The 26,963-nt window shown below is 39.5% G+C and overlaps 1 protein-coding gene across 2 annotated transcripts in view; it reads right to left on the reverse strand.

Annotated features, from left to right (window-relative positions):
* The window catches only part of CASD1 (CAS1 domain sialic acid O acetyltransferase 1), a 40,391-nt gene extending 14,057 nt beyond the window's left edge, over positions 1-26,334 (reverse strand). The window contains exons 1-12 of one of the 2 annotated variants that reach the window (XM_075211793.1): positions 26,100-26,334; positions 24,796-25,263; positions 16,042-16,138; positions 14,721-14,841; positions 13,319-13,363; positions 11,945-12,007; positions 10,821-10,865; positions 7,654-7,777; positions 6,408-6,622; positions 3,507-3,932; positions 1,938-2,027; positions 1,180-1,299 (exon numbers count right to left, since the gene is read on the reverse strand). In XM_075211793.1, coding sequence (XP_075067894.1) covers positions 1,180-1,299; positions 1,938-2,027; positions 3,507-3,932; positions 6,408-6,622; positions 7,654-7,777; positions 10,821-10,865; positions 11,945-12,007; positions 13,319-13,363; positions 14,721-14,841; positions 16,042-16,138; positions 24,796-25,237 — 1,788 coding nt within the window. In that variant the 5' untranslated portion in view covers positions 25,238-25,263; positions 26,100-26,334. The remainder of the gene's footprint in view (positions 1-1,179; positions 1,300-1,937; positions 2,028-3,506; positions 3,933-6,407; positions 6,623-7,653; positions 7,778-10,820; positions 10,866-11,944; positions 12,008-13,318; positions 13,364-14,720; positions 14,842-16,041; positions 16,139-24,795; positions 25,264-26,099) is intronic. The other variant, XM_075211794.1, reaches the window with a different exon arrangement.
* Between the last annotated feature and the right edge of the window lie 629 nt (positions 26,335-26,963).

A 26,963-nucleotide genomic window follows, 5' to 3' on the forward strand; every position in this document is an offset into this window, starting at 1 on the left:
TCCTTCGTTAGTTATCATGATGGTGGTGGTGGGGCTTAGTAACACGATTATCGAGTCATGGTGGCCCCGCCCCCTGTTGGAATAGGGTAAAATTGTGCCGCCTGTTTAAGAGGCGAGGCCAAATGACGCAATTCAGCAAGCCCCACCCCCACATGCCCACCGGCCCCCAGGATCTCCCTTGGTACAACAACCAAAAGTTGGTAAGTATGTGTTAGATACAATCCCTAGTAGAGTGTATCTACTGATTAAACATAGGCAGGGATTGCATTTAGAAAATAGACTCAACAGAATTATTACACTTATTAAAAACATAAGCCACATATCCTTTAATGGTGGAGATTCCAGAAGTGGGGCAAATTCTCTGCCAGTAGGAGGAAGGAAGGTAAATAAATAAGCAACATTTTTCTCAGTAAATATATATTTAATGTGGCTATTGTAATAAAATTTACACCAAATGTCAGCAACAACCCTTGCAATCCACACATGCAAAGAAATCAGACCATAGATGTCCATAAATTAAATTTTGTGCAATAATATGAAATTACACAGGGAAAAAGTATTGAACACATGAAGAAAGGGAGGTGCAAAAAGGCATGGAATGCCAAGACACCAGCTGAAATCTATCAGTAATTAGAAAGCAATCCTGCCAGCTGGTTCACCCACAACTAATGGCCTATAAAAAGGTGTCTTATTACAAAGGTGTCACACAAGAAACATCTCATGATGGGTAAAAGCAAAGAGCTCTCTCAAGACCTTCGCTATGTTATTGTTGCAAAACATACTGATGGCATTGGTTACAGAAGGATCTCTAAACTGCCGAATGTTCCAGTGAGCACTGTTGAGGCCATAATCCGGAAGTGGAAAGACTTATTTCACCCACTGTATGTATGTATGTATGTATGTATGTATGTATGTATGTATGTATCTCTATATATTTCTATCTATTAGGCTTAGAACCTGCAACATTCAGTATGTATTTGTAATAAATTCTTTATTTGATGGTAACACTACAAAAGCTGGAGCTGGTCTGTTCGGAAGTTATTCATTATGGACCCTGCACAGTGGAGTTTATAGATATATATATATAAACTCCACTGTGCAGGGTCCATAATGAAGATAGAATTCCACCAACTATAACTATATATATATATATATATATATATTTCTATATTGTCATACCTGGGAAATACGATAGAGTCCAAAGTCACCCTTCAGCCAGAAATAGGAGAAGTGTCCATAGCCCGTCTGAAATAAATATGCAGCAACCAAAACCCGAACGTGCATATACACTGGCAAGAACTGGGAGGGGGGAAAAAATAGGAATGAATCGATGCATTTTCTAAACCAAAATGCAGAGAAGCATCTGTCCAGCGGCAGACGTCCCATCACCAATGCATTTACTATATTCAGTTATTTAATTATGCTCAAACAACAGTCAAAATACATTACACAGCAAATGAAAAATATAATGACAATGAGCAGTAGAAGGATAATGGATAACATTGCATATATTGCACAGATGAGAGGTTACAGTCCAATAGTGCTATTCAGCCTATTAATATAATATAAATGCCGTCCTTATTAGAGGTAAGCCCACAGAGCAATATTTTGTAAGTGACTGATTTGTAGCACAGTTAAAGTAAACAACAAATGTCATTTTTTTGGTAGTAAGGGGCATGTTGAGGGAAGCTACACATGGACAAATACAGCCATTCAGCCATTAGACTGGATATTTCAACGGCCCCAATCAACATCTGATCAAATGCTATACGCAGATTGTTGGGCTCACAGTCAGTGGTCTGGGGCAAATGTGGGCATTTTAGAGCAACCTGGCCTCAAATCACTGCATGTGACTGCATATAAATAGATGATGATGATGATGATGTGACGGCAGATTTAGACTGGGCAATGCAATTCTATAATCTAACCCTACTTACAGAACTGGCTCCAGACATATGATAGATTAGTATGACAAGTTGCATCCACCCCTTCCATTCATCAGTTTGCTCCCGGTTCAGCAATTTAGTCTGAAAACACAAAACACAAACATTTGTGCAAGATGATATTAGTGTCTCACAATCCAGTATCAAGAGGCGTTATTTCTATAACGCCATTTAAAATTTCAGCACACTAAATTGTATGAGCCTAAAACCATATATAGCTTGATTACACTGGTGCAAACAATAAAACAAATTTAGCAGATTCACATCAATGTAATAATATATATAGCAGATCATTAAATAGGGCAGAGGATATAAAAACAAAATCAGCTTAATTTAGAGAGGGTGGGTATACACTCTCCAAAAAAAGTGAGCGACATGTAAGGTAATAACTTTAACTTTTGAGTCAAAGCACTGGTTTGGAAATGATGTTCTGTCACCCGGTACACACGTCATTAAGTAAATAGTTTACACAATGGTAATAAATATGACCAGCTGCAGATTAATACTTTGCATCCAGTGGAGACCACGCCGCTGTGGATGAGGTCTTTAAACACCTTGGGCTTGAGTAATTAAGGAAAGTAAGGCAAAAAAAAAAAGGAGTAAATTTGCTCCTGGACAAACCATGTTACAATGCAAGGGGTGCAAATTAGTTTATTATTTTCCATGTAAGGAAAATACCGGCTCCTTTTTCATTTATATCCTGAATTATACATATTCTGGTGCCAAGGTACCAAAGTGCGTACTGAAGAGAGAACGTTGCTGTGGTGGAATATGGTGGGTCATGCCAACTGATAGTTACTGCAGAAAGCACACTACAATGTTCCAATGCACTCTTCAGGCAAATACACAGATTTATCAAACCTTATAAAAAGGAAAAGCTGGGGGTGCTGTCCATAGCAGCCAATCAGATTCAGCTGCCATTTATTAGAATTTGCTAGATAAAAGCTAGATAGAATCTGATCGGTTGCCATGGACAACACCTCCACTTTTTATTTCATAGAGCGTTTGATAATTCTACCCCCTGATTCAGTATGCAGGTGGTCATATATACCCCCATTGATCTATCTACTCACCTTTTAACATATATACCAGGTAATCAAACATCAATTTCTAACTAACGATCTAGAACAGGGCCTATTTTATACTTGTAGCTCAGCATGTGTACGCTTACATGCTCTAGAACGGAGAGCCTTTATGAATCCCAGTGCTGGTTAATGCAATCGCTGTCCAAACTGATAGACTGAGCAACAGACCGTCCAACATAGGGAGAGTTTTGAGATGTCTCCTAGTGATGCCACTGGTTCTTAGTGGACTGATAGGCCACATACTAAGAAACACTATTTGCCTCCACATTCCTTTCACCTGACAAATGGAACCTAAGAGACATTACAGACACGTCCTATGTGATCATATTATTTCTGATCATGCACCACACAGCAAGATCATTCACTATCACCCCAACACGTCTTACAAGATCGCATTACTAAGATAGGTTGATACATTAAGCCATACACATAAGCACCATTACACAAACAGACACTAACATGCCAATACAAATATTACCTCTCTCGTGTCCTCATTGTAGAATACACCCAGCACCAGGATATAGATAATGGGGATGAAGAAAGACGAGTGGGTATAAAACTTGTTTTCCTTCATATAGAGATTTGCGCGGTCACAGAAGTAGAAGTAAGCCATGATGAGGCCGAGCTTGAAGCAGGAGAACAGGGCGACCTCCAGCGTTGAAGCCGCAGGGGTGACTGTAGCCGGCTTCTTCTCCTCCCCGCTCTCTAGGTCACTACACACCTTGTTTTTCCTGTGCTTGTTTCGCTGGATGACCATGATTAACACACAGCCCACGACAGATGAAACGAAGAAAAATGCTGCCAACTTCTGTATGATCGTGAGGGGAGAGGAGGGCTGGCAGCAGGAACCGTCGATGGGCTTTATGATTTTATTGCAGTAGGCGTTCATCAGGATCATAGCGCTCTGAAACGTAGAATGAAAGTTCAATAAACACCCAGAGATAGCGGATATTACAGATCAAGACGTATATAAAGCAAAGGTGTAGAAGCCATGTAGTTTGAGAAACCACAAAGCAAAAACATGCTAACCAAACACTCAAAACTACATTATTGGTCTATATCATCTTAAGGGGATCCCCAGTGAACCTGTATTATAGTCATTTTGAATTTCCTATCAGTTAAGTAGACTGGTATAGTACTATGACCCAAAACGGAGCTGTGCGAGATGTCACCTGTCTGGCCTTAAATCAGAATATAAATCTGGAGTCTCCATCAAGGGAATAGTGGTGATAACATGAATGGGATCCACAGGACTACTCTGTCTGCAGGAACAAGGACGGAAATAATCCCCTTTAAATTAGAATTCTTCAAGCAAGTAAATTTATACAAAGAAGAGCAGGAGTATTTATATTATGGAATTTCCAAAGATGATAAATTGAATGCACAATATTCTATGAACCAACTTAGCAAGTGGCATAAATATGGTCTTAGGACATGTCATAATTGGGCTCTGGGACTCACTAGATCCCCATTGGGCTCTGGGACTCACTAGATCCCCGATGGGCTCTGGGACTCACTAGATCCCCGATGGGCTCTGGGACTCACTAGATCCCCGATGGGCTCTGGGACTCACTAGATCCCCGATGGGCTCTGGGACTCACTAGTTCCCCGATGGGCTCTGGGACTCACTAGTTCCCCGATGGGCTCTGGGACTCACTAGTTCCCCGATGGGCTCTGGGACTCACTAGTTCCCCGATGGGCTCTGGGACTCACTAGTTCCCCGATGGGCTCTGGGACTCACTACATCCCCGATGGGCTCTGGGACTCACTAGTTCCCCGATGGGCTCTGGGACTCACTAGTTCCCCGATGGGCTCTGGGACTCACTAGTTCCCCGATGGGCTCTGGGACTCACTAGTTCCCCGATGGGCTCTGGGACTCACTAGTTCCCCGATGGGCTCTGGGACTCACTAGTTCCCCGATGGGCTCTGGGACTCACTAGTTCCCCGATGGGCTCTGGGACTCACTAGTTCCCCGATGGGCTCTGGGACTCACTAGTTCCCCGATGGGCTCTGGGACTCACTAGTTCCCCGATGGGCTCTGGGACTCACTAGTTCCCCGATGGGCTCTGGGACTCACTAGTTCCCCGATGGGCTCTGGGACTCACTAGTTCCCCGATGGGCTCTGGGACTCACTAGTTCCCCGATGGGCTCTGGGACTCACTAGTTCCCCGATGGGCTCTGGGACTCACTAGTTCCCCGATGGGCTCTGGGACTCACTAGTTCCCCGATGGGCTCTGGGACTCACTAGTTCCCCGATGGGCTCTGGGACTCACTAGTTCCCCGATGGGCTCTGGGACTCACTAGTTCCCCGATGGGCTCTGGGACTCACTAGTTCCCCGATGGGCTCTGGGACTCACTAGTTCCCCGATGGGCTCTGGGACTCACTAGTTCCCCGATGGGCTCTGGGACTCACTAGTTCCCCGATGGGCTCTGGGACTCACTAGTTCCCCGATGGGCTCTGGGACTCACTAGTTCCCCGATGGGCTCTGGGACTCACTAGTTCCCCGATGGGCTCTGGGACTCACTAGTTCCCCGATGGGCTCTGGGACTCACTAGTTCCCCGATGGGCTCTGGGACTCACTAGTTCCCCGATGGGCTCTGGGACTCACTAGATCCCCGATGGGCTCTGGGACCCACTAGATCCCCGATGGGCTCTGGGACCCACTAGCTCTCTTATTGGTGATCATTGTGTGACTGTCACTTAACAAATGTTCAGAAACAGGATCTGCAAATAACAGTCAGTTTAATAGAAGCAAATTAATATCACTTGTCTTTCTATGGAGATATTTAGTTGGACTTTCTGAAAGGTATTTTGGTGTGGAATTATGGTCCCTGGTGTTCTCTCTCTCTGCTGGTCTCTGTTACCCACTATAGGCCCGATTCATCAAAATGCACATAAATCAGCGCTGCGCACTGCCAATTCATCAAGGCACGGATGTCAAGATACATTCGCTGTTGAATTCGGGTGTAGGTCTGCTGTGCTCTACTACAAGACCACTGCACAATACATCTATGGCTTATGTGGATTACAAAAATCGCAAAAGACCGCACAGAAAAATAATAAAAGAACTAATGCCATCACCAGTTAATAAAAGGCATTAATGATCAAAAAAGTAAAATGAATCCTATGAAATACATTTATTAGGATGTTGTTCATGTCTACCGAACATAAACAGTTTTTCAGTTGCACTTGTTTGTAAACACACGTTACAGCATGCATACGAGACTATGATCACCGCCCCTACCCTGCCCTGTTCACTCCCCGAAATCATAGGCTGTAGTAAGTGTCCGATCGATGACGGAGCGGACAGGGCTGTGTTTACTGGCATGTGTCCCGATTTTGGTCCTTGATAAATCTCTGCTGGTCTCTGGTACTCACGATATCTCTGCTGGTCTCTGGGATGTGCAGACCATCCAGTGATTGCTCTATAGTCTCTTCTGAGATCAGTCTGGAAACACTGAACATCCTGATATTTGCTCTTGATCTTCTATTGGTACCATTTAATATAGCAGCTGCAACTTCATTGTAGGCATCAATTCTCTTATTGGTGATCATTTTGCGACTTTCACTAAACAAATGTTCAGAAACAGGATCTGCGAATAACAGTCAGTTTAATAGGAGCAAATCATGATCACTTGACTTTCTACGGTAACATTTAGTTGGAAATCCTAAAGGGTATTTTGACGTGGAATTCTGACATTTTTCATGTTTTTATTTATTTATTAAAATCTACCAAAAAATCATAAGGTTGCATAGGTATGTAAACTGTATATTGAATAATATACACCACAATGATAAGGATATATGGGGTAATGTGCTTAATAAGAGTATTGGAATTCACAGGCACTGATACAAAGACAAGACCAGTTACAGTCATTTTTACATTTATCTATCTTTTTTTAGTCTATTAGGTTTCACTTTTACTGTGTAATTAAGTGCATGCTCCAGCAGTATGCAAGTCTGTATATGCTGGCTATAAGTCTGTATATGCTGGCTATTCACTGCACAGTGGCATTACAATTACAATCTTAACACACGTTCTTAAAGACCTTTTAAATGTGCTATAATGCGAATATTTAATAAAAAAAAATAATCAATGCGATTCAGTGTTAACGCCTGGTACGATACAAAGGCGTTCTTAGGGAGCGCTCAATAAATACATAGCACACTATGAAATAGGGAGGATTTGAGAATATGCTTAAAAGTGAGGACAAGTCACAAGGTTTAGGCTATGCTATTATCGTGCATTACATTTTAACGCCTGCGTATGAGCCCTAAGTCACAACATTGTCAAGTCTTCCAAATTCATGAACAATCCATGTGGTAGATGTATCAAAACCTTTTAACAAGGAAAAGTGGATGTGTTGCCTGTAGCAACTAATCACTGTCATTTATCTTGTACAGTCTAGAAAATAAGAGCTAGAATCTGATTGGCTGCTATGGGAAACACCTTGATGATGCTATATTCACTGCCTAGTTTTACTATGTTATTTACATTATTAATAATGTTCATGCACAGTACATTCATTTAGAATCAGCCCTGTCATAGCATAGCGAAAAAATACAACAAACCTGAAATAATCTTGTTCAAATAAATATACTTATAATACATATATTAACGCACCTTGCAAGATCCAGTAAACGTCACTTGTATCGGCCAATTTCCCCAAAACCGGTTCTACAGCGGTCATGTTCACTTTGTACTGGGCGAGAGACTCTGCGCTCCCATTGTTATTCTTTATAGACCACTGAAAGTAAAACAGAAAGATATACTTCATATTTATTTTTTAAATTAAAAAGGTGATTTAAGTGACTGAAGTCACATTTCAGGACAAGAAAATGCTATATACAACTGTATGTAGAAAGCTTTCCTGTATTTTAAAGGTCGGACACACTGCTTCTAAGTAGTGCTATTTGCACTATAATCTCCTATAAATGTTTAGTAGACAACATATAGGCAGACATGGTTCTGCACACAAACATAATTGGAAGCTGTCATTTTGCATCCTCAGATAAGTGAATTATGCTTTAAAGACGCCAAAAGAACAGCGCCTCTAGTGGCGAAAATAGCATAAAAATGGTAAATTACTTTGGTATTACCAAGCAATATGTTTTGAACACAGGGTCTCAGGCATGAGTATAGTGTTTTTTTTTTTTAACTTGCAAAAAGTTGATCACATATATATTGTCCTCAAATATGCAGCACTTCAGTAAAATGTGCCAAAGATAGTAAGTAAAGCAATACCTACATTACCACTTAGAGCATAACAAAGCTAATCTGTATGGAAAGGGCCACATGAATAGGGGACACCTATAAAAACGTGAACATGGGTAATTATGTAAGAGGTACCGTAAACCAGGTTGGTGTTTTTTTTTTTAAAGACTATTTTATTAGAGGACAGTATAGGTCATACAACACATAGACAACAGCAGACATGATAAAGCCATCATAAAACAATATCTCAAACAGTAAATGAACACAGTGCCAAAGTACAGTAAAAGTAGTTGTTAAGAAGGACAGTTAAGGGCCCGCAGAATCTTCTTAGTTTAATAAAATATAACAAAAGTGAGAATATTTTTCTGATCACAAAGGTATTACATAAAAACAGGTCATATAGGGCAGGGATTAATGACAACAAATATATAACATTTAAAGGTTAAGAAAACCAACAGCAGCAATGTAATCCATACAGAGTGTAAGAGATTACCTGAAATAAAATTGATTGTTCAGACCTGTAGGGTAATGATATCTGGGTGCGGTATTCACAGCTTTTATATTTTCATGTAGTACACTTAGTATAGACATTATTGTACTTATATGAGGTGTTCAATCTGTGAGCAGCTTTCTGCACTTTGTAACTCGCGTGTGTTACTTGTTATCAGTGTTGATGGAATGAAGCACATTCCAATTTAGTTAAACTGGGTGCAAATATGTATTGGTTGAAACAGGCTTTAAAAAGAAACTGTGAGTTACTAAAGTTACAGTAGTCAGAAATCACAATTCTATGTAGAACCCGGATGGGATAGGAGTCATACTCAAGTTTTACATAAATCATGAATTTTCTTTTAATTAAATGTAAATAATAATCATAATACAATATAATAATAAGCATATTTTTTGGTGGCACACAACAGTTTTGCTTAAACGTTTTGGATCCTGATCCCTCATCATTTAAGCATAAAAGAGATTTAATTAATATGATTTGAGACCTAAAATGCCAATATTTAAACTGTTACACCACTATTTGACAGTAATATGTAGCACAGGCTGTATATTACTGAGATAAATAATATACAGTACACAAAATAAATTATATCTTTATACCTGGCTAAATAATATATCCATTATATTACTTACTGTTTTACTCCTCTGCAGCTGTTGGTTAGGGGAAGGTGTTATTCTAACTGAGCAGACACAGAATGGCTGTCAGGTTTGTATACTTGCCCTTGGCCTCTAGTTTTATTTTTGTTATAGATCACATTAAGTGAAAGACCATGCTTCCTTCAGTGATTAAATCTGTATATGCAGCAGTAAACAGGTATGGGGGGGGGATTCAATTAGTTGCTAGGTGCCGATGTGTCTCCAGAACAGTCTGCGGTGACAATCTCAATAATTTTTCTCCTCGCGGTTAATAGAATTCCTCCCCATTGAAGGAAGCACCTATGACAGTTTATTTGATCATAGCGGATTTTCCGACATATCTTCATAAAAGGAAATAGTCTTACTCACAATTATCCTACGGGACACAGCTGCTGTCCTTTCTATGATGGCCAATTATTGTAATTGTAAACATACCATATGCCATATACCTGAGCTTTCCCCTAAGACCAATAATTCCCATCTCTCACCGTTTCCTATGCATCAATCGTTATTTGTTTCTCACTAGTTAGTTTAAATTCTTGATGTCAACACTGTCAAATAAGTAACCCGCACATTGAATACAGAGCTCCAAATCTTTATTTTTTTATGGGGTCTGTCCCCACATTTTTAATTTACCTCCCCTCTCCAATGCAACATGGTTTTACCAAGGTGCAGAGTTACTCATTTTCATGGCTTTACTTTCCTTAATGAATCAGGCCTACAATTTTTTTCTTGAACATATTCTTGAATGTGGTCCCTTAACATTATCTAAAATATATTTCCAACTATAGAAGCTAAACTTACTGATCTACGGTTACCAGACCAGATTACATTTTTGAATATAGGTACCACATTATCTTTTTGTCAATACAATGCTACCATACCAGTTTGTAGAGAGTCGTTAGAAATAATTATTTGAATTAAAAATAATGGTTTGATTGTGCAATACATTATTCATTTGTTGCTATGGTACTTTTTTCGTTGTTACACTATACAGGAAAATCACAATAAAAGATTGCTTGAGAAAAATAAAAGAAAAACAATTAGAACCCACCATTACCTGATGACTGGTTAGACTGTCTAAAAATATACGATTGGTGTTTTGTATATTATTAGTACAGAGGGAAGAGTGATCGCCTGCTGCAGATTTCCTTACTTAATTATCTGGCCTAAGGAAGGATACTGGCGCCTTCAATTACCAGCTACTGTAAATCGCTTTTGAACAAAAAGTGTTTAAAAATTGACTATGTATATAAATATGTTCTATTTTCCATACAAGACACTAGATTATAAAGTTGAAAGGTATGTTCATCAAAATTATTTGTAACAACCCCACCTATTTTCTTTAAAGAAGAAAACAAAAGAGTTAATGACCCTTTATGGTCGCACTTCAGTAATTCAGATAATTGCGAGATAAAAAGACGGCTTACCGTGGCGGCTCCTGCTATAACCATTTTTGACTTTGATGTTGTGCTCTGCAAGTAAAGACATAAAACAATAATGTACAACTTGGACTAATGATGCATATTCTGCTATCAGCACTGACGAAGCAAACGTTCATGTCAAAGTTATATTAGAAGTTAAATTAACGTAAAATGGGTCACTCTGAAGCACATAACAGCAAGTAATATTTTGGTCAAATAGAGTTTTAGCAGAAGAACAAAATCCTGATAAAAGATCATTTACCTAGTGCCAATAAAATATAAATAAACAATAAAGTGCACATACAGAGTGTATGGAAATGTGATCGGTGTTTGTATAATGCAGACTATAAAAGGGAGGAGATAAAATATTCTTAAACAGATTTCTTAATTTGAGAAGGGCTTACATTTATTGCTTTGCATGTGCACTTTTGCAACTCTTACTGAACACTTTATTTCTCTATCCACTGTCCTTTTTTTACTGAGGTCTTATTTTTTTCTTACCCTTGGATATGACACAGAACTGCTCTGTGGATACCGTGAATTGTAATATATTACCTGTGCTGTAATAAAAATATCCATGAATATAATCAACCACCTGGGTATTGGAGCTACAGCCCCATCGATAAACTTTACCCTACTTTTTAGCTGAGCCAAAAGGGACGCAGGAAATTTCACAAGCTTTAATTGCGAGTGCTTTAATAAATGCCCTCCAGTGTCTCTTCAATTCTGTCTAAGGACTTTCTTTGTTGCAGAGTATAATCTTTATAAATGAACACAATTCGCCACCATTATGTTAGAATATAAATGACTTTCTTCAGGAAGATAGTAAAGTAAAGCAATACATTAAGTAAAAAAGTTACATGTACAAATCAACACGTTAAAATTGTTTGAAGATGGATAACATCTTTAAAAGTGTGATTGCATGTGACATTTTTGTCCATAATACAGAACTAATGAACATATATATATATATATTTGTATATTTTGATGAGATTATGTTTATATATCTTGCTAGGATGTTCAAGTTTATACTACAAGTCATGGACTATATAAGATACAAAGTAATTGCTCCATATAGAACTGCATAATAATAATAATTGTATTTCTATAGCATAAAGCCGGGCACCCACCTCGCTTAGAGACTGGAAGCATTGTTTCATAGAACTGTTCACCTCCGGATACCATAGGAAGTCCTGGAAGGAAAATTACATTATTGCTGTAATTTGTCTAAAATCACGTTCCTGTGGATGCTCTTGCTCGGCAGGACTGAATTTGTGGTTGACTTTATATAAAATGCTGAGAGAACACTCGATGAGAGATGCCTTATTCAAAGACATGGAGGTTAATTTACTAACATTGCTCAAAAGGTACAACCAATCAGCAATGAGCTTTGATTTGTTTAGCGTAAAGTAAACAATGAAAGCGAATGTCTGATTGGTTGCTAGGGTTTTAGTGCAGATTTACAACTTTAAGCAATGTCAGTAAATGACCATCAATGGGGGACATTTAACAAACAAACAAGAAACCCAAAACACAGCACAGAAAACCTGGGCAAAAACAAAGCAACGAGAAATATAAAGGTAACACAGTGGCTGAGCGGTGGCTGAGTTTGATTCCCGACCAGGGTCTTATCTGTGTGGAGTTTGTATGTTCTCCCCGTGTTTGCTCCGGTTTCCTCCCATACTCCAAAAATATACTAGCAGATTAATTGGATGCTGACAAAATTAACCCTAGTATGTCTGTGGGTGTTAGGCACTTTAGAGTGTAAGCTCCAATGGGACAGGGACTGATGTGAGTAACATACATTCTCTGTACAGCGCTGCGGAATTGGTGGTGCTATATAAACGAAGATGATGAGATATCTATAGATCTTTGGAATGCCTTATGTCTTTGTATAAGGCATCCCATACATATAAATGTAGGTTAGTTTTAACCATATAACAACTGTGTTGACAGAGTTTAATAATGTCCCTGAGTAAAACCTGATGCTTGTTTTATGCCAGGGCTTCTTGTTGAGCTGTGCCACCATCGCTAAACCTCACCCCTGACTTTTTCACTCTGGGGTACAGGCCGTAGGAAATTTTACCTGCTTTACATGTATGGCATCTACTGAGCTCGTAATGCTTTTATAAGTACCCTCCTTTGGTATCTCTTCATAGTATAATCTTTATAAATGAACACCATATGTCACCATAATGTTACACTATAAATGACTTACTTCTGGAAAACAGATGCACCACAGTGACAAAATCGTTTACAAGGTGTTTTGCCAAAGACAGAAGCAAATTATTCTACAATCTGTCTGCAAGGTTCTATGTACACAAGAAAGCGAACGTAACATGATACAGCAGAGTACCCAACAGAAATAGTAAAAGTAAAAGACAGCAAGATTGTAAGACTATTATCATAATAAGATGGTAATCTCCAAAGACGCAGGTATATAAAAATAAACAATTATTCTTAAAAACAAATTATCTCAAAAGATGAAGAATTTAAAAACTTACCACCCTGAGGTTATCGATTGTCTCTTCGAAAGGAATGTTCGCATGCTGCCAAGATAAAACTAGTGTTAGTAAAGAACAATGCTACAATATTATCTCTCTTTTAGGCAAGCTGTATCTTTATCTCTCCATATATACAGGTTCTTTCTTCCAATTTGGTTGCCTTTAACCAGTTTTGGGGGGAGGGGCTAAAACAACAGCTGCGGCCATTAAAACCATGGGAGTCTATAGGAATTGATGTCCTAGGAGGCAAAATCAGGTCTGCCACCTAGTGATTTTTTCATTAAGTGCGCTCCTCGCTCATCAACATTTGGTTCTGCCCAATTTGGCTGTAACTTTTCCAGCCAAATAAGGTGCAGATCCATAACTAGGAAAGGAGGTCGAATGACCATAAGTTGTCACGTGCCTAGATCGCTTACTCTTTGCGCAAGTAAGCGTAACATAAGTGTATTAATCACGCTCACATAAATGGACACGGCTTTCCTATCCAATCTGGCCATAAAAGTGGCTGTGTGGTCAGGTTTTTTCAAGCTTCACCAGGGCCTGTTAGCGCAGTGGTAAGATGACCGCATACAAAGGCCAATAGCTGCCACCTTCACAAAGCCTTAATGGACATATCTGATCCTAATGATTTTGTCCGAGATCATTAGAGAGCATGACAGCTAGCATCCTGATATTGCCTGTGGTAAATAAATAGCTGGATAAGCTACTACTTATATGTGTTTCTGATATACATAGGCAAGCGCTGAATTTGAATACAGGTTACGGTAATCTGACTGCGATTGTACAGCACATCTAGACTTTATCCACCTGGACCAGATCTTATGATACTTCTGTCTGGCATCCCTAGAATATTACGTTTATCTTTTATTTCCAACAGCATCGTCTACAATGGCAATCCAAGTGTGAAAGCTCAGGTATTGGGCACGTGACTTTATACAGAGAAGACATGCAACTGTTTGATGACAAATTTAAATTAATAGAGAACTTCACCATGAAAAACGATAACAATGAGAGTCCAGTGAGAAGAAACTCCACCAATCTGATTGCCAATCTGGTTGTGGCTAATTCATTATTTTCCTCTACTGACCATGTGCTCTGCTAACCTGTATAACCTGCGCCCTAGTTTCGTATCCCCAGGTTCGTATATATGCTAAAGGCAAAACATAAGTTTCACACTACGAAAGACATAACAAAAATGAAGTAGTAGACCGCCAGAGGCGGGTTATTTTTTTTAGGTAGTGTAACTTGCGACATAACTGAGGTTTATAGTTTTTTACCCTTTCTTGCCAACTAAGCTCTGAGCTTTATGGCCACATGATGATCAGTAACGATCCTGGAGCCTGGACAGTTAATCGCTTGGCAGACGTCAGGCAGTGGAATATTCTACTTGATCATTATTTACCTTGTTTCCGTCTTCTTTGACATTTGGCTGAAGAATCTTCACAAATGCGTAGAATAATTGGCGTATCCTGGAATCTCCTACAAACGTAACACGTTGGTTTTTAAGGCAGCTTCTGGCTTCACTATAAAATAAACAAACAGAAATAAAGTTTCATAGAACAGAACAGAAACGGTGTCCATTATTAATGCCTAAAATGGTCAAAGAAAAACATTTAAGTACCTGGTGAGACTTTTAGGGGCTAAAAATAACGTGTTCTGGATACCTCAATTTTACCTTCAGACGTTTCTAAATATAGATTGTAAATCTATGTAGATCTAAAACACTATAATAAAGTCAATAATAAAATAAGTAATTAAGTGGACCTGCCACCTAATCTAATTATAAATTAGGTATGATTTAAAATGTTTTCAACAATAATCTATACATGTGCTCCTTGATCACACTTCTTCCATTTAAAAGACTACTAAATCTAAGTATATGAGTGTCGGATAACCAAAAAATATGTATTTAGAAGTTTGACATTTTATTTACATTTGCTATGTAAATGAGTGTAAGCTATAATTCCCAGCCATTTCAGGCTGAGAGGAGTCTGACTGTCCTTTAGTGTCATTCTATGGAAGTCTGCTATGTGTAGGAAAATATCCCAAAGAGACCACAACTTTATCCCAAATATCATTACGAGGTAAATTTATCAAGCTGTGGGGTTTGAAAAAGTGGAGAAGTTGCCTATAACAACCAATTAGAATCTAGTTATCATTTATTTAGTACATTCCACAAAATGACAGCTAGAATTTGATTGGTTGCTATAGGCAACATCTCCACTTTTTCTTATCTGCAGCTTGATGGTCCTGGAAAATATACACACACATGTATACATAATTTAAATGATATACAATTGGTACACCCTGGCATTAATTTAATAATATGGTGCTCACTAGGGGGAAAGTCAGATATCTGAACACTGTGCAGCAAAATATTGCAGCTCAACCAAATCAACACATAAAGTGATTGTGGGTTCATTTGTTAGGGTCAAGATGGAAACTGGTACTTTAATTGTCAACTCATTACACATCCTCTTTCATAACTGCCAGAAGCAAAGGTAACGCTGACAAAATATCTTAGCGGGGCTACAACAAGGCAGCAGAACTGCTTCAGCGCCCCTTGGTGTAGTGTGAGAGGCTATTTGAGGGCTGGGACACAAGTTTTCAATCAGTTGATGCTGGTAGGAAACTCCTGCACAAGGCGGGGAACTGAATTCCCCTCTATACAACTCATATAGCTCGTGTCATAGTTTTCTTTTACACAGGTGTGTCTGCCTTACCTTGACTTGTATTTATGCATCATACAGCTGTAAGGCTGCCACACGTTTTGCCCCAGGAAGCGGCCACTCGATACAAGGTATCCGCACCCGTCATCTCCTGGTGGAGAGAGCAAACATTACCAACTGGAATCCCACATGAAACATTGTTACTGCGTTTATATGCTGCTGGGACCCCAGAGCATGGGTTTGTGCTACAACTCATACATGTGCAGGACAAGCATTAGTTTACATAACACATGTATAATTCATTGTGTAAATAAGATAAAACATTTATAACACACCAAATACACAGACCTAGAAACCTTCAAATGTCAGCACCTTAGAAATGTACTCAGTTGACATTTGGACAATAAAAGTTAATGGATCACATTTTGCAGAAGAGAAGCACAGGGATGTTGGGGGCAGATGGAGAAAAGATTTATTAACATGTGAACTCCACCCAATACTATATTTATGTTTGGGGTGGAATTCATCATTAAATAAAGATGGCCCAAATTGCTTTACAGACACAGCTCTCAGCATGTGATGTGATAGCAGAGGTGGAGGGGAGGGGGGAGGAGGTCACAGTGCAGACAGAGCTCTGAGAGGTGTTCCAAAGTCTCTCTGCTCACTACATCATGTGCTACGTGACTGTGGGTGCCATGGTAGTCCAGAATCATAAAATCATTAATAGCGGCCTGAAGACAAAAAAACTAAATAAAACAAAGGGATGGTAAATACCATAATTCTTCTGATAACCTGATGTGGCGATTTATGTTTCTGCTTCAATTAAAAAAAAAAAAAGAAATCCAAAATGAAAATAGCTGAAAAGGATAAACTGTGCTCACCACAAACATTAAAAGAAATCTGGAGTACAATAAAAGATTCTTCACAAATTACAAACAAGGAATTGATCCTCTGCACTTAGCGTTGGCAATATATTAAACACTTGGACATTTGTGATGCTGCACAGCTATCTTAAATGAATTCTAAAATTAAATTAAAAGCAGGAAATGTCAGTTCCGTATATTGCAATTCATGTGTTATGACGGCCAATTCCTTTCAAATTCCCCTCCCATTCGTCTATACGTTCAATTAAAATGAATTCAATCAGCATTTTTATATAATTATTGCAATGCTTCTAAGAAACAGGTTGACCATTACAAATGCTTTTCGAGGCAAGTATTTGGTTATAGCCTTACTGCAGTTTAGTTTGGTTTTCATGGTTGTGGTGAGCACAATATATCCCTTTTGGGCTAATTTCAGTGTTCTTAGACCAGGCGCCCACTAGCGTGGCATTAGATGTTGTTTAATACTAGTAAAAACGTGAGTGAAACCTTTGCTTTTAACATGCATTTGCTACTACTGTTTGGAGCTTACCTGCAGTAGTAAACAGGAGCAACATTGGTAGTGGGTATGATGACACTAGAAATAATGGTTTGTAGTGATAACCCATTAATATGCTTTTTCACTAGCACTAGAAACCTAGACTGAGGCCTAATTTTAGCTCATCTATCCCTCCAGGGTCAGATGCTTTTCTTTGTGTAAATGCTACGAAGCACTTGCATTGAAAAGCTTTATCTAGGAAAAGACTCAACCCATTTGGAAAAACTTCAGCTGTAAAAGTAAGGGGTGATAATACAATGAATGTGCTTTTGTGGTTTGTTACAGTTTTTAAGTATATCGCACACACTGCATCATTTCTCAATACGCAGCAACCACAGGAAAGCAGAGCAGACCAATTGATAATATGCAAATTCTTACAACAAATAGTTCACACACTTTAAAAGAACCATTGCTATTTTCATGATAGTACACAGTTATACTTTCATACATTTATGTTGTGTAAGAAAAAAAACCATATGCCCTGACTGGAGGAGTTGCCAACTGTGCCATTATTGGCCGGTAATGTCCTGTTCTGAAGGGATTATTACTATTACAGGCTAAACAAGGCCTTGCTGGTATGTATGGTGCACAGGGCGATTCAAGGGACTCACTAGCTCTGGCAGAGCTCGAAGCACATATTGAGTATGGCTCCAGCCAATACACGCTCTACATACAGTACATGGATATATGCTATGAAGATTTGAGAACTGCTAACCAGAACAGTCATTTAGCTTAAAATAAAGGATCCAATACTTTAAAAAGTAATACCTATTCCCTTTCCTGTATCGTGGGGGGTTCTGGAACACTCGTCCTCTGCACTGTTGGGGTCACTTTTGAAATAAGGTCAGTTTAGCATTAAGCTGCGGCAGAGCAATAAGTTGCCCCATCACTATGGCAGCTCGGGATGCCGATGTTCAATTTGTGCTTGGACGATTGTGTCTGCAGATATAAGCACTCTCTACACTCTATGGTCTACTCCTAAATTGGACCCTCTTTTGCAAAAAATCTATTTAATTTGGCACCACAACAGTGCAAAGGAAGGGTGTCCCAGCACAAGGAAAGACAACATTTACATAAAAGGGAGAGCAAGGATAGTTGGGAGGGATTACTATTTTAATTTTTGGATTCAAAAAATACCATTATCTGTTAGTGGTGTAATATCAGAGCAGACCTGTGCTTATCCAAATAATATTACTGCATTGTACTAAAGCACTATAGCAAAAATACCATAGTACTGCTCATGATAAGTTGGCAGCAGATACCTGTGTTTTATTGCTACTCACATTGAATAGTTACACTACAGCAAATACATTATGGTATATCGTAGATATATAATGATCAATGTTAATACAGCAATCTATTAAAAATATAATATGTCCTAATTTAATACTAAATGTAGTGTGTGTATAATATCTAACACATGGTATTCATTGAGAAATTGGTTGTAGCAACATTCAGCAGAGAAAGCTTGACCAAGCTACATGGACTGAATGGCTGATCACATTTGTAAGTGGACAGAAGGATCATAGTGATGTACAGCTACAGGTCTCTAACAGATTTGTGTACACACATCCTGTAATATCTAGAAAACTCACGTGAGGAGGAAAATGTTTTCATAATGCTTTAAAAAAATATACTGATTGTCTGCGATATAAAAAGTCTAGATACCCTTATCGAAATTGCAGGTGTCTCTGATATAAAGCATGAAATCAATATAAATCATGTCAGACCTTTTTGCACATTTAATGTGACCTTACAACCAACAAAATTCAATCACAAACACCTGCAATTTCAATAAGAGTGTGTAGGCTTTTTATATCAACTGTATTTTCACTTCCCTCCCAAAATGGATCTGGTGAAGTCAAAAGCTCAAATTATAGCATAGAATGCCAGTTACACTGTCTGCAACATTGCCACCAAAGGCCCTACTGCAGGGGCACTTCTGTTACCTTGGATACTGCAAGCCAATCACACATGTGCTGGATTCCAAACTGCCCCAATGATGAGAGTAAAAGAAACACCACTGTCCTACACAATGTCTAACTCTAAGGGGCATATTCAATTTGCCCTTTGATCCGTGGCTGCGCGTGTAGTGACAATACGATACCGCAAGATCGCAGATTTCCCTTTACAACCCTATGGGGTGCGCACCAAATCCGCGATGTTGCGGTATCGGGACTCGTGCAGCCGCGCATAATCACGGATTGAAAAGCTAATTGAATATGCCCCTAAATGAGAGAACAGATAACATGCTGGACAAACGGTCCTATAGTGTAACATGAATAGTATTGAGCTGGTTATTTTCTTTTAAATAAGGCCTATGATGCAAGATATAGGATGTCAGGCGAACATAGAATTAGATTATAGCAATCAGTAAGATAGCTGGGTTCAATGATGGAAAGGAAGCATCAGCGTGAGAATAAACTGACAGATGGTCCCATTAACTAGGTCAAAAGGAGTCAAAAGCTATTGTCTATCTAAGAAGCTTTAAAAGGGCAATCTAAACACTTGCCTACCATGTTCAATGACAAGAATGCACAGTGCACAGTGGTTAGCACTGCTGTCTCACAGTGCTGGGGTCATAAGTTTGACTCCGACCAGGGGGTAAATGTATCAATCTGCGCATTCTGAAAGTCGCAGATATTCGCCGACTTTACAGGGCAGATATAAAACGGCAATGTCACAGGCAAACCTAGCCTGTAAATACATTGCCATTTTTATTCTGCCCTGCAAAGTCACCGAATATCAGCGACTTTCAGAATGCACAAATTGATTTACCCGCATGACTCTACGGGGGGTATTCAATTAGGTTTCTGGTCCGCGGTAACACGCCGGAACGGGCCGCGAAGGCAATCCACAGTACCACAATAACATGTATTTTCGTGCGCACCCCATAGGTTTGCAAAGGTAAATCTGCGTCATTACGGTACCGGTTTATCGTCAATACTGCTCACTTTTCACGGTAACGTGCGATACCGCGAACGGGAAAGCTAATTGAATATGCCCCTATGTGTGTGAAGTTTATATGTTCTCCCAGTGTTTGCATGGGTTTCCTCTGGATACCAAAATCATACTGTTAACTGACAAAAATCACCCTAGTCTGTGTGTGGTGTAAGGAATTTATATTTTAAGCTCCAATGGGGCAGAGACTGACATACATTACTACATATTCTCTGTACAGTGCTACGTAATATGATTAGAGCTATATAAATAAACGAGAATAAAATAAAATAATTCTAGAGGTCCCAACACTGCATCTGTCAGCTCTGAAGTACTAGAGAAAATCAAGAAATACATTTCTGGATAAGTGGAACTTGTAAAAAGAAATGTTTTACATATTGCAGAGGAAGTTATATAGTGTACTATTTTTTCTTCCCTTTAATATAAAAACAGCTATTTACTCAGAAAACAAAGTACCACATTTTCTGCGAGTCTGTCCCTCATCCTGAATAAACTGTGAGTCTGCCAGTTTGACTTCTTTTATCTGCTTAAACATAATAATTTTAAACAAATAATGACCCAGTGTGTAGAGATAGGCCCACGCTTTATCGCTTAACTACACCAGCATAATTAGCTTTGTCTATTAGAGAAAAACAGTGGAGGTTTCAATTGGAAATGTAAAATAAAAAGATCTCAAACATTCTTTGATCAGAGCCCTGCTGACAATGGAAAGACTGAAAGCAGAAGACCTCTCATCTACTGATTCTTTTGCGTGAAGAAAAATACATAACAGTAGAGCAGTATACCGATAGCGCCATGTCTTACACCTACAAGGATTTTATTAAAGGCTCAAAACATTTAAACACATAGGGCCTGATTCATTAGGGCACGTATCTGCTGATTTTGAGCGTACAGTACGCAGAATCACTGTGCGCATGCCCAGGACAGACAGATACGGCCTAGAAACAGAGAGATACGGACGTGTACGTAAGTTATGTTCGTGCGATAGTGAGCGTAAGAAGCACTTACTACGGCTTCCGACTTCGGGGAGTGAAGTGGGCGGGGAAGGGGCCGCAATCATTGTACAAAAAGGGGGTGCCAAACTCGAGCTCACGCAGCTGCGCCCATATTAAGCTGTACGGCCGTGAAAGAAGCTTGCTTTCTGCCGTGCCTTTTGCACCAGCTCTGGGGCTAGTCCTGATCAGTAATAATGACAGTCTTGTATACATCCTGTACCATGATTTTGAAATCACGAGCAACTGTAACATTTATTTGTATGTTCAGTAGACATTAACAACGTTCTAATAAATGTATTTCATGGGGGGGAATGTACAAAACAAAGCAATAAAAAAACAAAACACTTTTGTCGTCACTGTTTTATCATTAATGCATTTATTATTATCAGTAGACATTAATACTATCATTTTTTTTAATTTCCTGTGCATTCTTTTGAGAATTTATAATCAATATAGGGATTGGACGTATCCTGCAGTGTCTTATGTACTAGAGCACAACAGAACTACACCCGAATACAACAGCGCACGTATCTTAAGATCCGTTCCTTGATGAATTCGGGAGTCCGGAACTCATGGATACGTGTGTAGAATACGAAGCGCGAGTTGCGCTCAGAGGGCCCGAGTCATTAAGGAAAGTAAGGCAAGAAAAGGAGTAAATGTTCTCCGGGATAAACCATCTTATAATGCAAGGGATACAAATTAGTTTATTAGTTTGCACATACGTTAAATACTGGTTGTTTTTTCATGTAGCACACAAATAATTGATAGCTATCTTTTTATACTGAAATATAAAGTTGATCTAGGACATGCACTACCCCAACTATAAATCTGTCCACATATTTTAAATCCCCCCCCCCCGCAATGCAACATAGTTTTGCCCAGATACAAAGTTACTCCTTTTTTTATGCTTTGCTCTCCTTAATGACTCAGGCCCAGAGTGCGTGCCCTAAAGAATCAGGCCCATAAACTTCAAGCTGCAATTCTACAAATAGATTTCCCTACTCCTATACGATCCTCACTTCTGAATAATATATTACACAGAGAATACCATTTTAGACTTGCAAAGCAGAGGTTAGGATACATGCACACCAATGAGTTTTTATGTGTTTTCTTGACACACTGAAACAAAGCAGCTATTGAATACTTTAATAGATATTTAGAATGATTGTTAAATAGTTGCCATGCATTAAGTACAAGTCACAAGGAGTACGGATATAACGATTATAAAGTAAACTATTTTTAAAGTTTTGTAGGTATTTTAATTAGTTTATTTATTTATTTTTTAAAAGCTTATGTACACCTAAAGTTCTTATTTACTAAGCAGAGCAGTATGGGATTGATTATGGATGTCAGAAAGAGTGGAAGTAAATTCTTAGGTATACATAACCACTTTGAATTGAAAGGTAAAAGCAGTGAAATTTCAAGTGGGTATATGCCCTATTTCTACAAACAGATTATTGTACCTACATTAAGGTTAAGTGGATGCCGATGCAGTTTGGTTGTTTGTTTTTTTGCATTCTATGAAATATGGGATAATGCGTTCAATAACTACCTATTTCAATGTTACAGAAAAGTCATGAAAATGTATCGATGTGTAGGTACCCTAAGAGAAAGACCTAACGTAATAAGCCACAGGCACATTTAAACTCCTAGGATTTGCAAGCCTTGCAGGTATACTGTATATATCATTGGTAGTACATAATATCTAACATAGTACTGGCTCAGCTTATGAAGGAAGGTATAGCTCAAAAATTATTCTGCACAAAAAAATCTGACCGTGTCCTTTGAAAGTGGCCTAATTTCCAGTATGCATGAAAGTTGATGGGATTATTATAAATGTTCTACGTTGATTATTCAGAGATAATCCTCCAATGCAAGATAAACCCTTCCTTTGCAGACATTTAATAATTTTAGCTGAAAATGATGATTTCATTGTCACCTGTCTTTATAGCAAACTGACACACAAAATTATATGTAGTCTACCACTTTAATAACAGTTGCCAAGAAAACTGGTAGATGCATTATTATTTCATACCTGTCTTAATGCCTCAAGTACACTTTGGTAACAACCGACTAGTCCAGAATTCTGTGCTGCTATTTGTGCATCAGAGTAAGCAGCATCAGTGCAATTAAATCATTGTCAATGTAATACCTACCTACTGACCTTTAATGAACAACAATGTAAAATCTGCTATTAAAAAGCCGCAAAACACCACCTTTATCTATATAAGTGACACACATATCATGTCCCCTTAACCAGCAGGAAAGGGCTTTTACAAAATCCTGTCATTTTCATAAACCACAAACAGCAGCAGCCTCAGACAGACCATTGTTTAATAACAATCCCACAGCCAGATGGGACAGCACCATCCCTCCAAGGACTCACAATGTACAACCTTATGTAAATCAAGTAGGGAGAAGGGGGGAGCAAAAATTAACCCATGCATGCCCAGGTGACAAATAAATAAACCACACTGAAATAAGGTTAAAATGTTTTGTCAGCATGCAATATATTTTATAGTTAATGATGCCATTTGCCAAAAGGACATTGCTACAAGATAGTAAAATTGTATTGCTTGGTGTGATCAGGTCACCTTAGAAATTAGCTATATGGCCGTCTATTCTCCATTATACTATCAATAATTGTATATATGGGGCTGCAATGTACACAATGCTGTATTGACTAATCATTAATAGTTTGCTCTCAGACCATAATATTTGTTATCATGCAATACACTATTTGAATATACAGTATTTGCTAGTTATTAATTAAACCTGTCACTGGTATTCTGTTAATTATTATTTAAGCCCAGGAGTGTATTGCACAGATTTGGTGATGTTACACCATGCACTGAGGTCCTCCATCACTCCAAGTCATGACAGAGGGCGCTGGGAGTGTGTCGGGCTTTTGACAGGTCACGACATCACTAGAAATAGGCTAGTCAGGAGGTGAGACCTGTCACGGCATCACTAGATATAGGCTAGTCAGGAGGGGAGACCTGTCACGACACCACTAGATATAGGCAGTCAGGAGGTGAGACCTGTCACGACATCACTAGAAATAAGCAGTCAGGAGGTGAGACCTGTCAGACATCACTAGATATAGGCAGTCAGGAGGTGAGACCTGTCACGACATCACTAGAAATAAGCAGTCAGGAGGTGAGACCTGTCAGACATCACTAGAAATAAGCAGTCAGGAGGTGAGACCTGTCAGACATCACTAGATATAGGCAGTCAGGAGGTGAGACCTGTCACGACATCACTAGAAATAAGCAGTCAGGAGGTGAGACCTGTCAGACATCACTAGATATAGGCAGTCAGGAGGTGAGACCTGTCACGACATCACTAGAAATAAGCAGTCAGGAGGTGAGACCTGTCACGACATTGCAGTGGGTACATGAGTGTCGGTAAGGTGAACGGAGACTGGACTCACCGCGGGAGTATCCCCAGGACAGGACATGGCAGACAGTAATCAGCAGGACGGCTCCCAGCGCCAGCAGCTTCGCATTCCTCACACTGAAGTGCTGGTTGATTTCCCGCTTGCCTAGGTTGTAGGCCAGGGCCGCCATCTTGGCTCCTCCATGACAGCAGCGTGCGATGGAGCGGCCGGGCGCTGAGGGGCAGCACTGCGGCGGGGAGGAGGGAGGAGGCGGCGAGGAGGAGGAGGGATGCGGCGGTGGGGATGCGGGTAAGGAGGAGGAGGAGGGGTCCTCACATGTAAGCAGCAGCAGCGGTTCTTCCTCCTCAGCAGCGTTTCCCCTCTTCTTCCTAGTTACTTCCCGGTCGTGGAATAAGCCGGACTCGGCATCGTGCTCGTCTGCCGGACCCCGGACCTTCTGGTGACCCACAGCTGGTCGGTCGGAACTGAGATCCATTGGCTGTCACAACAACCACACTGAAACTATAACGTTACTAACTCGGTTAGACAGAAACGGGATTTACACCGTTACCGTAACTAAAAAACGGTTCTGTCGCTCACTTGTAAACAAAAACGGTTCAGACGCTTAATTCCAAACAGTAACGGTTCTGTAAATTCAAACCAGAAACGGGTCTGTCACTCACTTGCAAACAGTAACGGTTCTGACACTCACTGGCAAACAAAAACGGCTCTGTTAATTCCAAGCAAAAACGGTTCTGTCAATTTCAAGAAAAAACAGTTCTGTCACTCACTTGCAAACAAAAACGGTTCTGACACTTAATTCCAAACGGTAACGGTTCTGTCCATCACTTGCAAACAAAAACGGTTATGATACTTAATTCCATACAAAAACTTGTGTCAATTCCAAACAAAAACAATTCTGTCCCTCAATTACAAACAAAATGTTGGTTGTCACTCGATTCCAAGAGAAAAAAGGGGCCTGTCACTCAATTACAAGTAAAAAGGGTCTCACTCAATTTCCAACACAATGTGTTATGTCACTCACAAACACAAGGGTCTGTCACTGAATTCCAAACAAAAAGGAGAACTGTTACTCAGTTGTAAACAAAAAAAAGGGGGTCTGTCATTTTATGGTAACCAAGCCTAATTTCCAGTGGAGGTCTCAAAATTGTGCCCCTTTGTGGATAGAGATTTAAGAAGTGTGACTACAGGCGCTTTAAACTACAAAAATATGTGGCACAAAACACGATCAAAGGCAACTAACAAAACAGCTGTCAAATCATACATGTACAGTGCTTACACACCCACACAAATGGACTTAACACATTGAGAGTCATAGAGCATAGTGCTATCCCTACTTTATCCACAATCCAAAGAAGTGAAATTCTTCTTAATCACCCAAGGTGACTTCCCTTCCCTTTTTGTATTTTTTTGCAATCATTCCAGATATTTAAACAGTGTCCGGTAAATGCTGTAGATTACTTGGCAACGACAGATGAGGGAGTGGTAGGGACTCTTCTCAGCTATGCTGCCTTTCCAGACCTCCATGCAAAAGTAGTAACTTGTTTTGCTGGTATCCTTTTTAGACAATACAGGTCTTTTGCAGCAAACTCCTAGGAGATTGCAGGTTGACAAACTTGCAGGATAATGTGTGCTTCAGACTTGGTCCAATTAAAATTGGAAGGGTGGAGAATATTTCTGAACCTGCTTAGCAGGAACCGGTTTGTAATTGTTGCTTGCTGTAAAATAACCCTTTGCTAGTTGATCTTTGTTCATATCTTATCTACAGTTAATATGTAATGAAGCAAAAAATAATTAAGTGACATTTCTTGCTTCACGTTAAGCAGGTTATATAACCTCAACCTCAATCAGTTCTTGTTTTGAGGATTTTCTCACCCATGCACATGTTAATCGTTTTGATTGATTATAATGAAACATGACTTTCTTAAGCTGGGTACACACTACAGAAATTTCCACCAACTTTTTATGCCGAGCGATTTTACATGCGATCGATGGTCCGATCGCTCGGTCCATGGACTGCATACACACTAGCCTTGTTTAGGACGATAAAGGGAAGAGCAGCTGTCCCGTTAGCGACTTTTTACAGCCATGTTGTCGTGAGCAATGACTGTAATTTCGTACTCACTGTTGTGGATCGGTCGGAAGTTTATACACACTACACAACGGAAACGAGATTGGAACGAAAATATTGAACGGTACGA

The sequence above is a fragment of the Mixophyes fleayi genome, chromosome 5, assembly GCF_038048845.1.
Source record: "Mixophyes fleayi isolate aMixFle1 chromosome 5, aMixFle1.hap1, whole genome shotgun sequence".
Classification (NCBI taxonomy): domain Eukaryota; kingdom Metazoa; phylum Chordata; class Amphibia; order Anura; family Limnodynastidae; genus Mixophyes; species Mixophyes fleayi.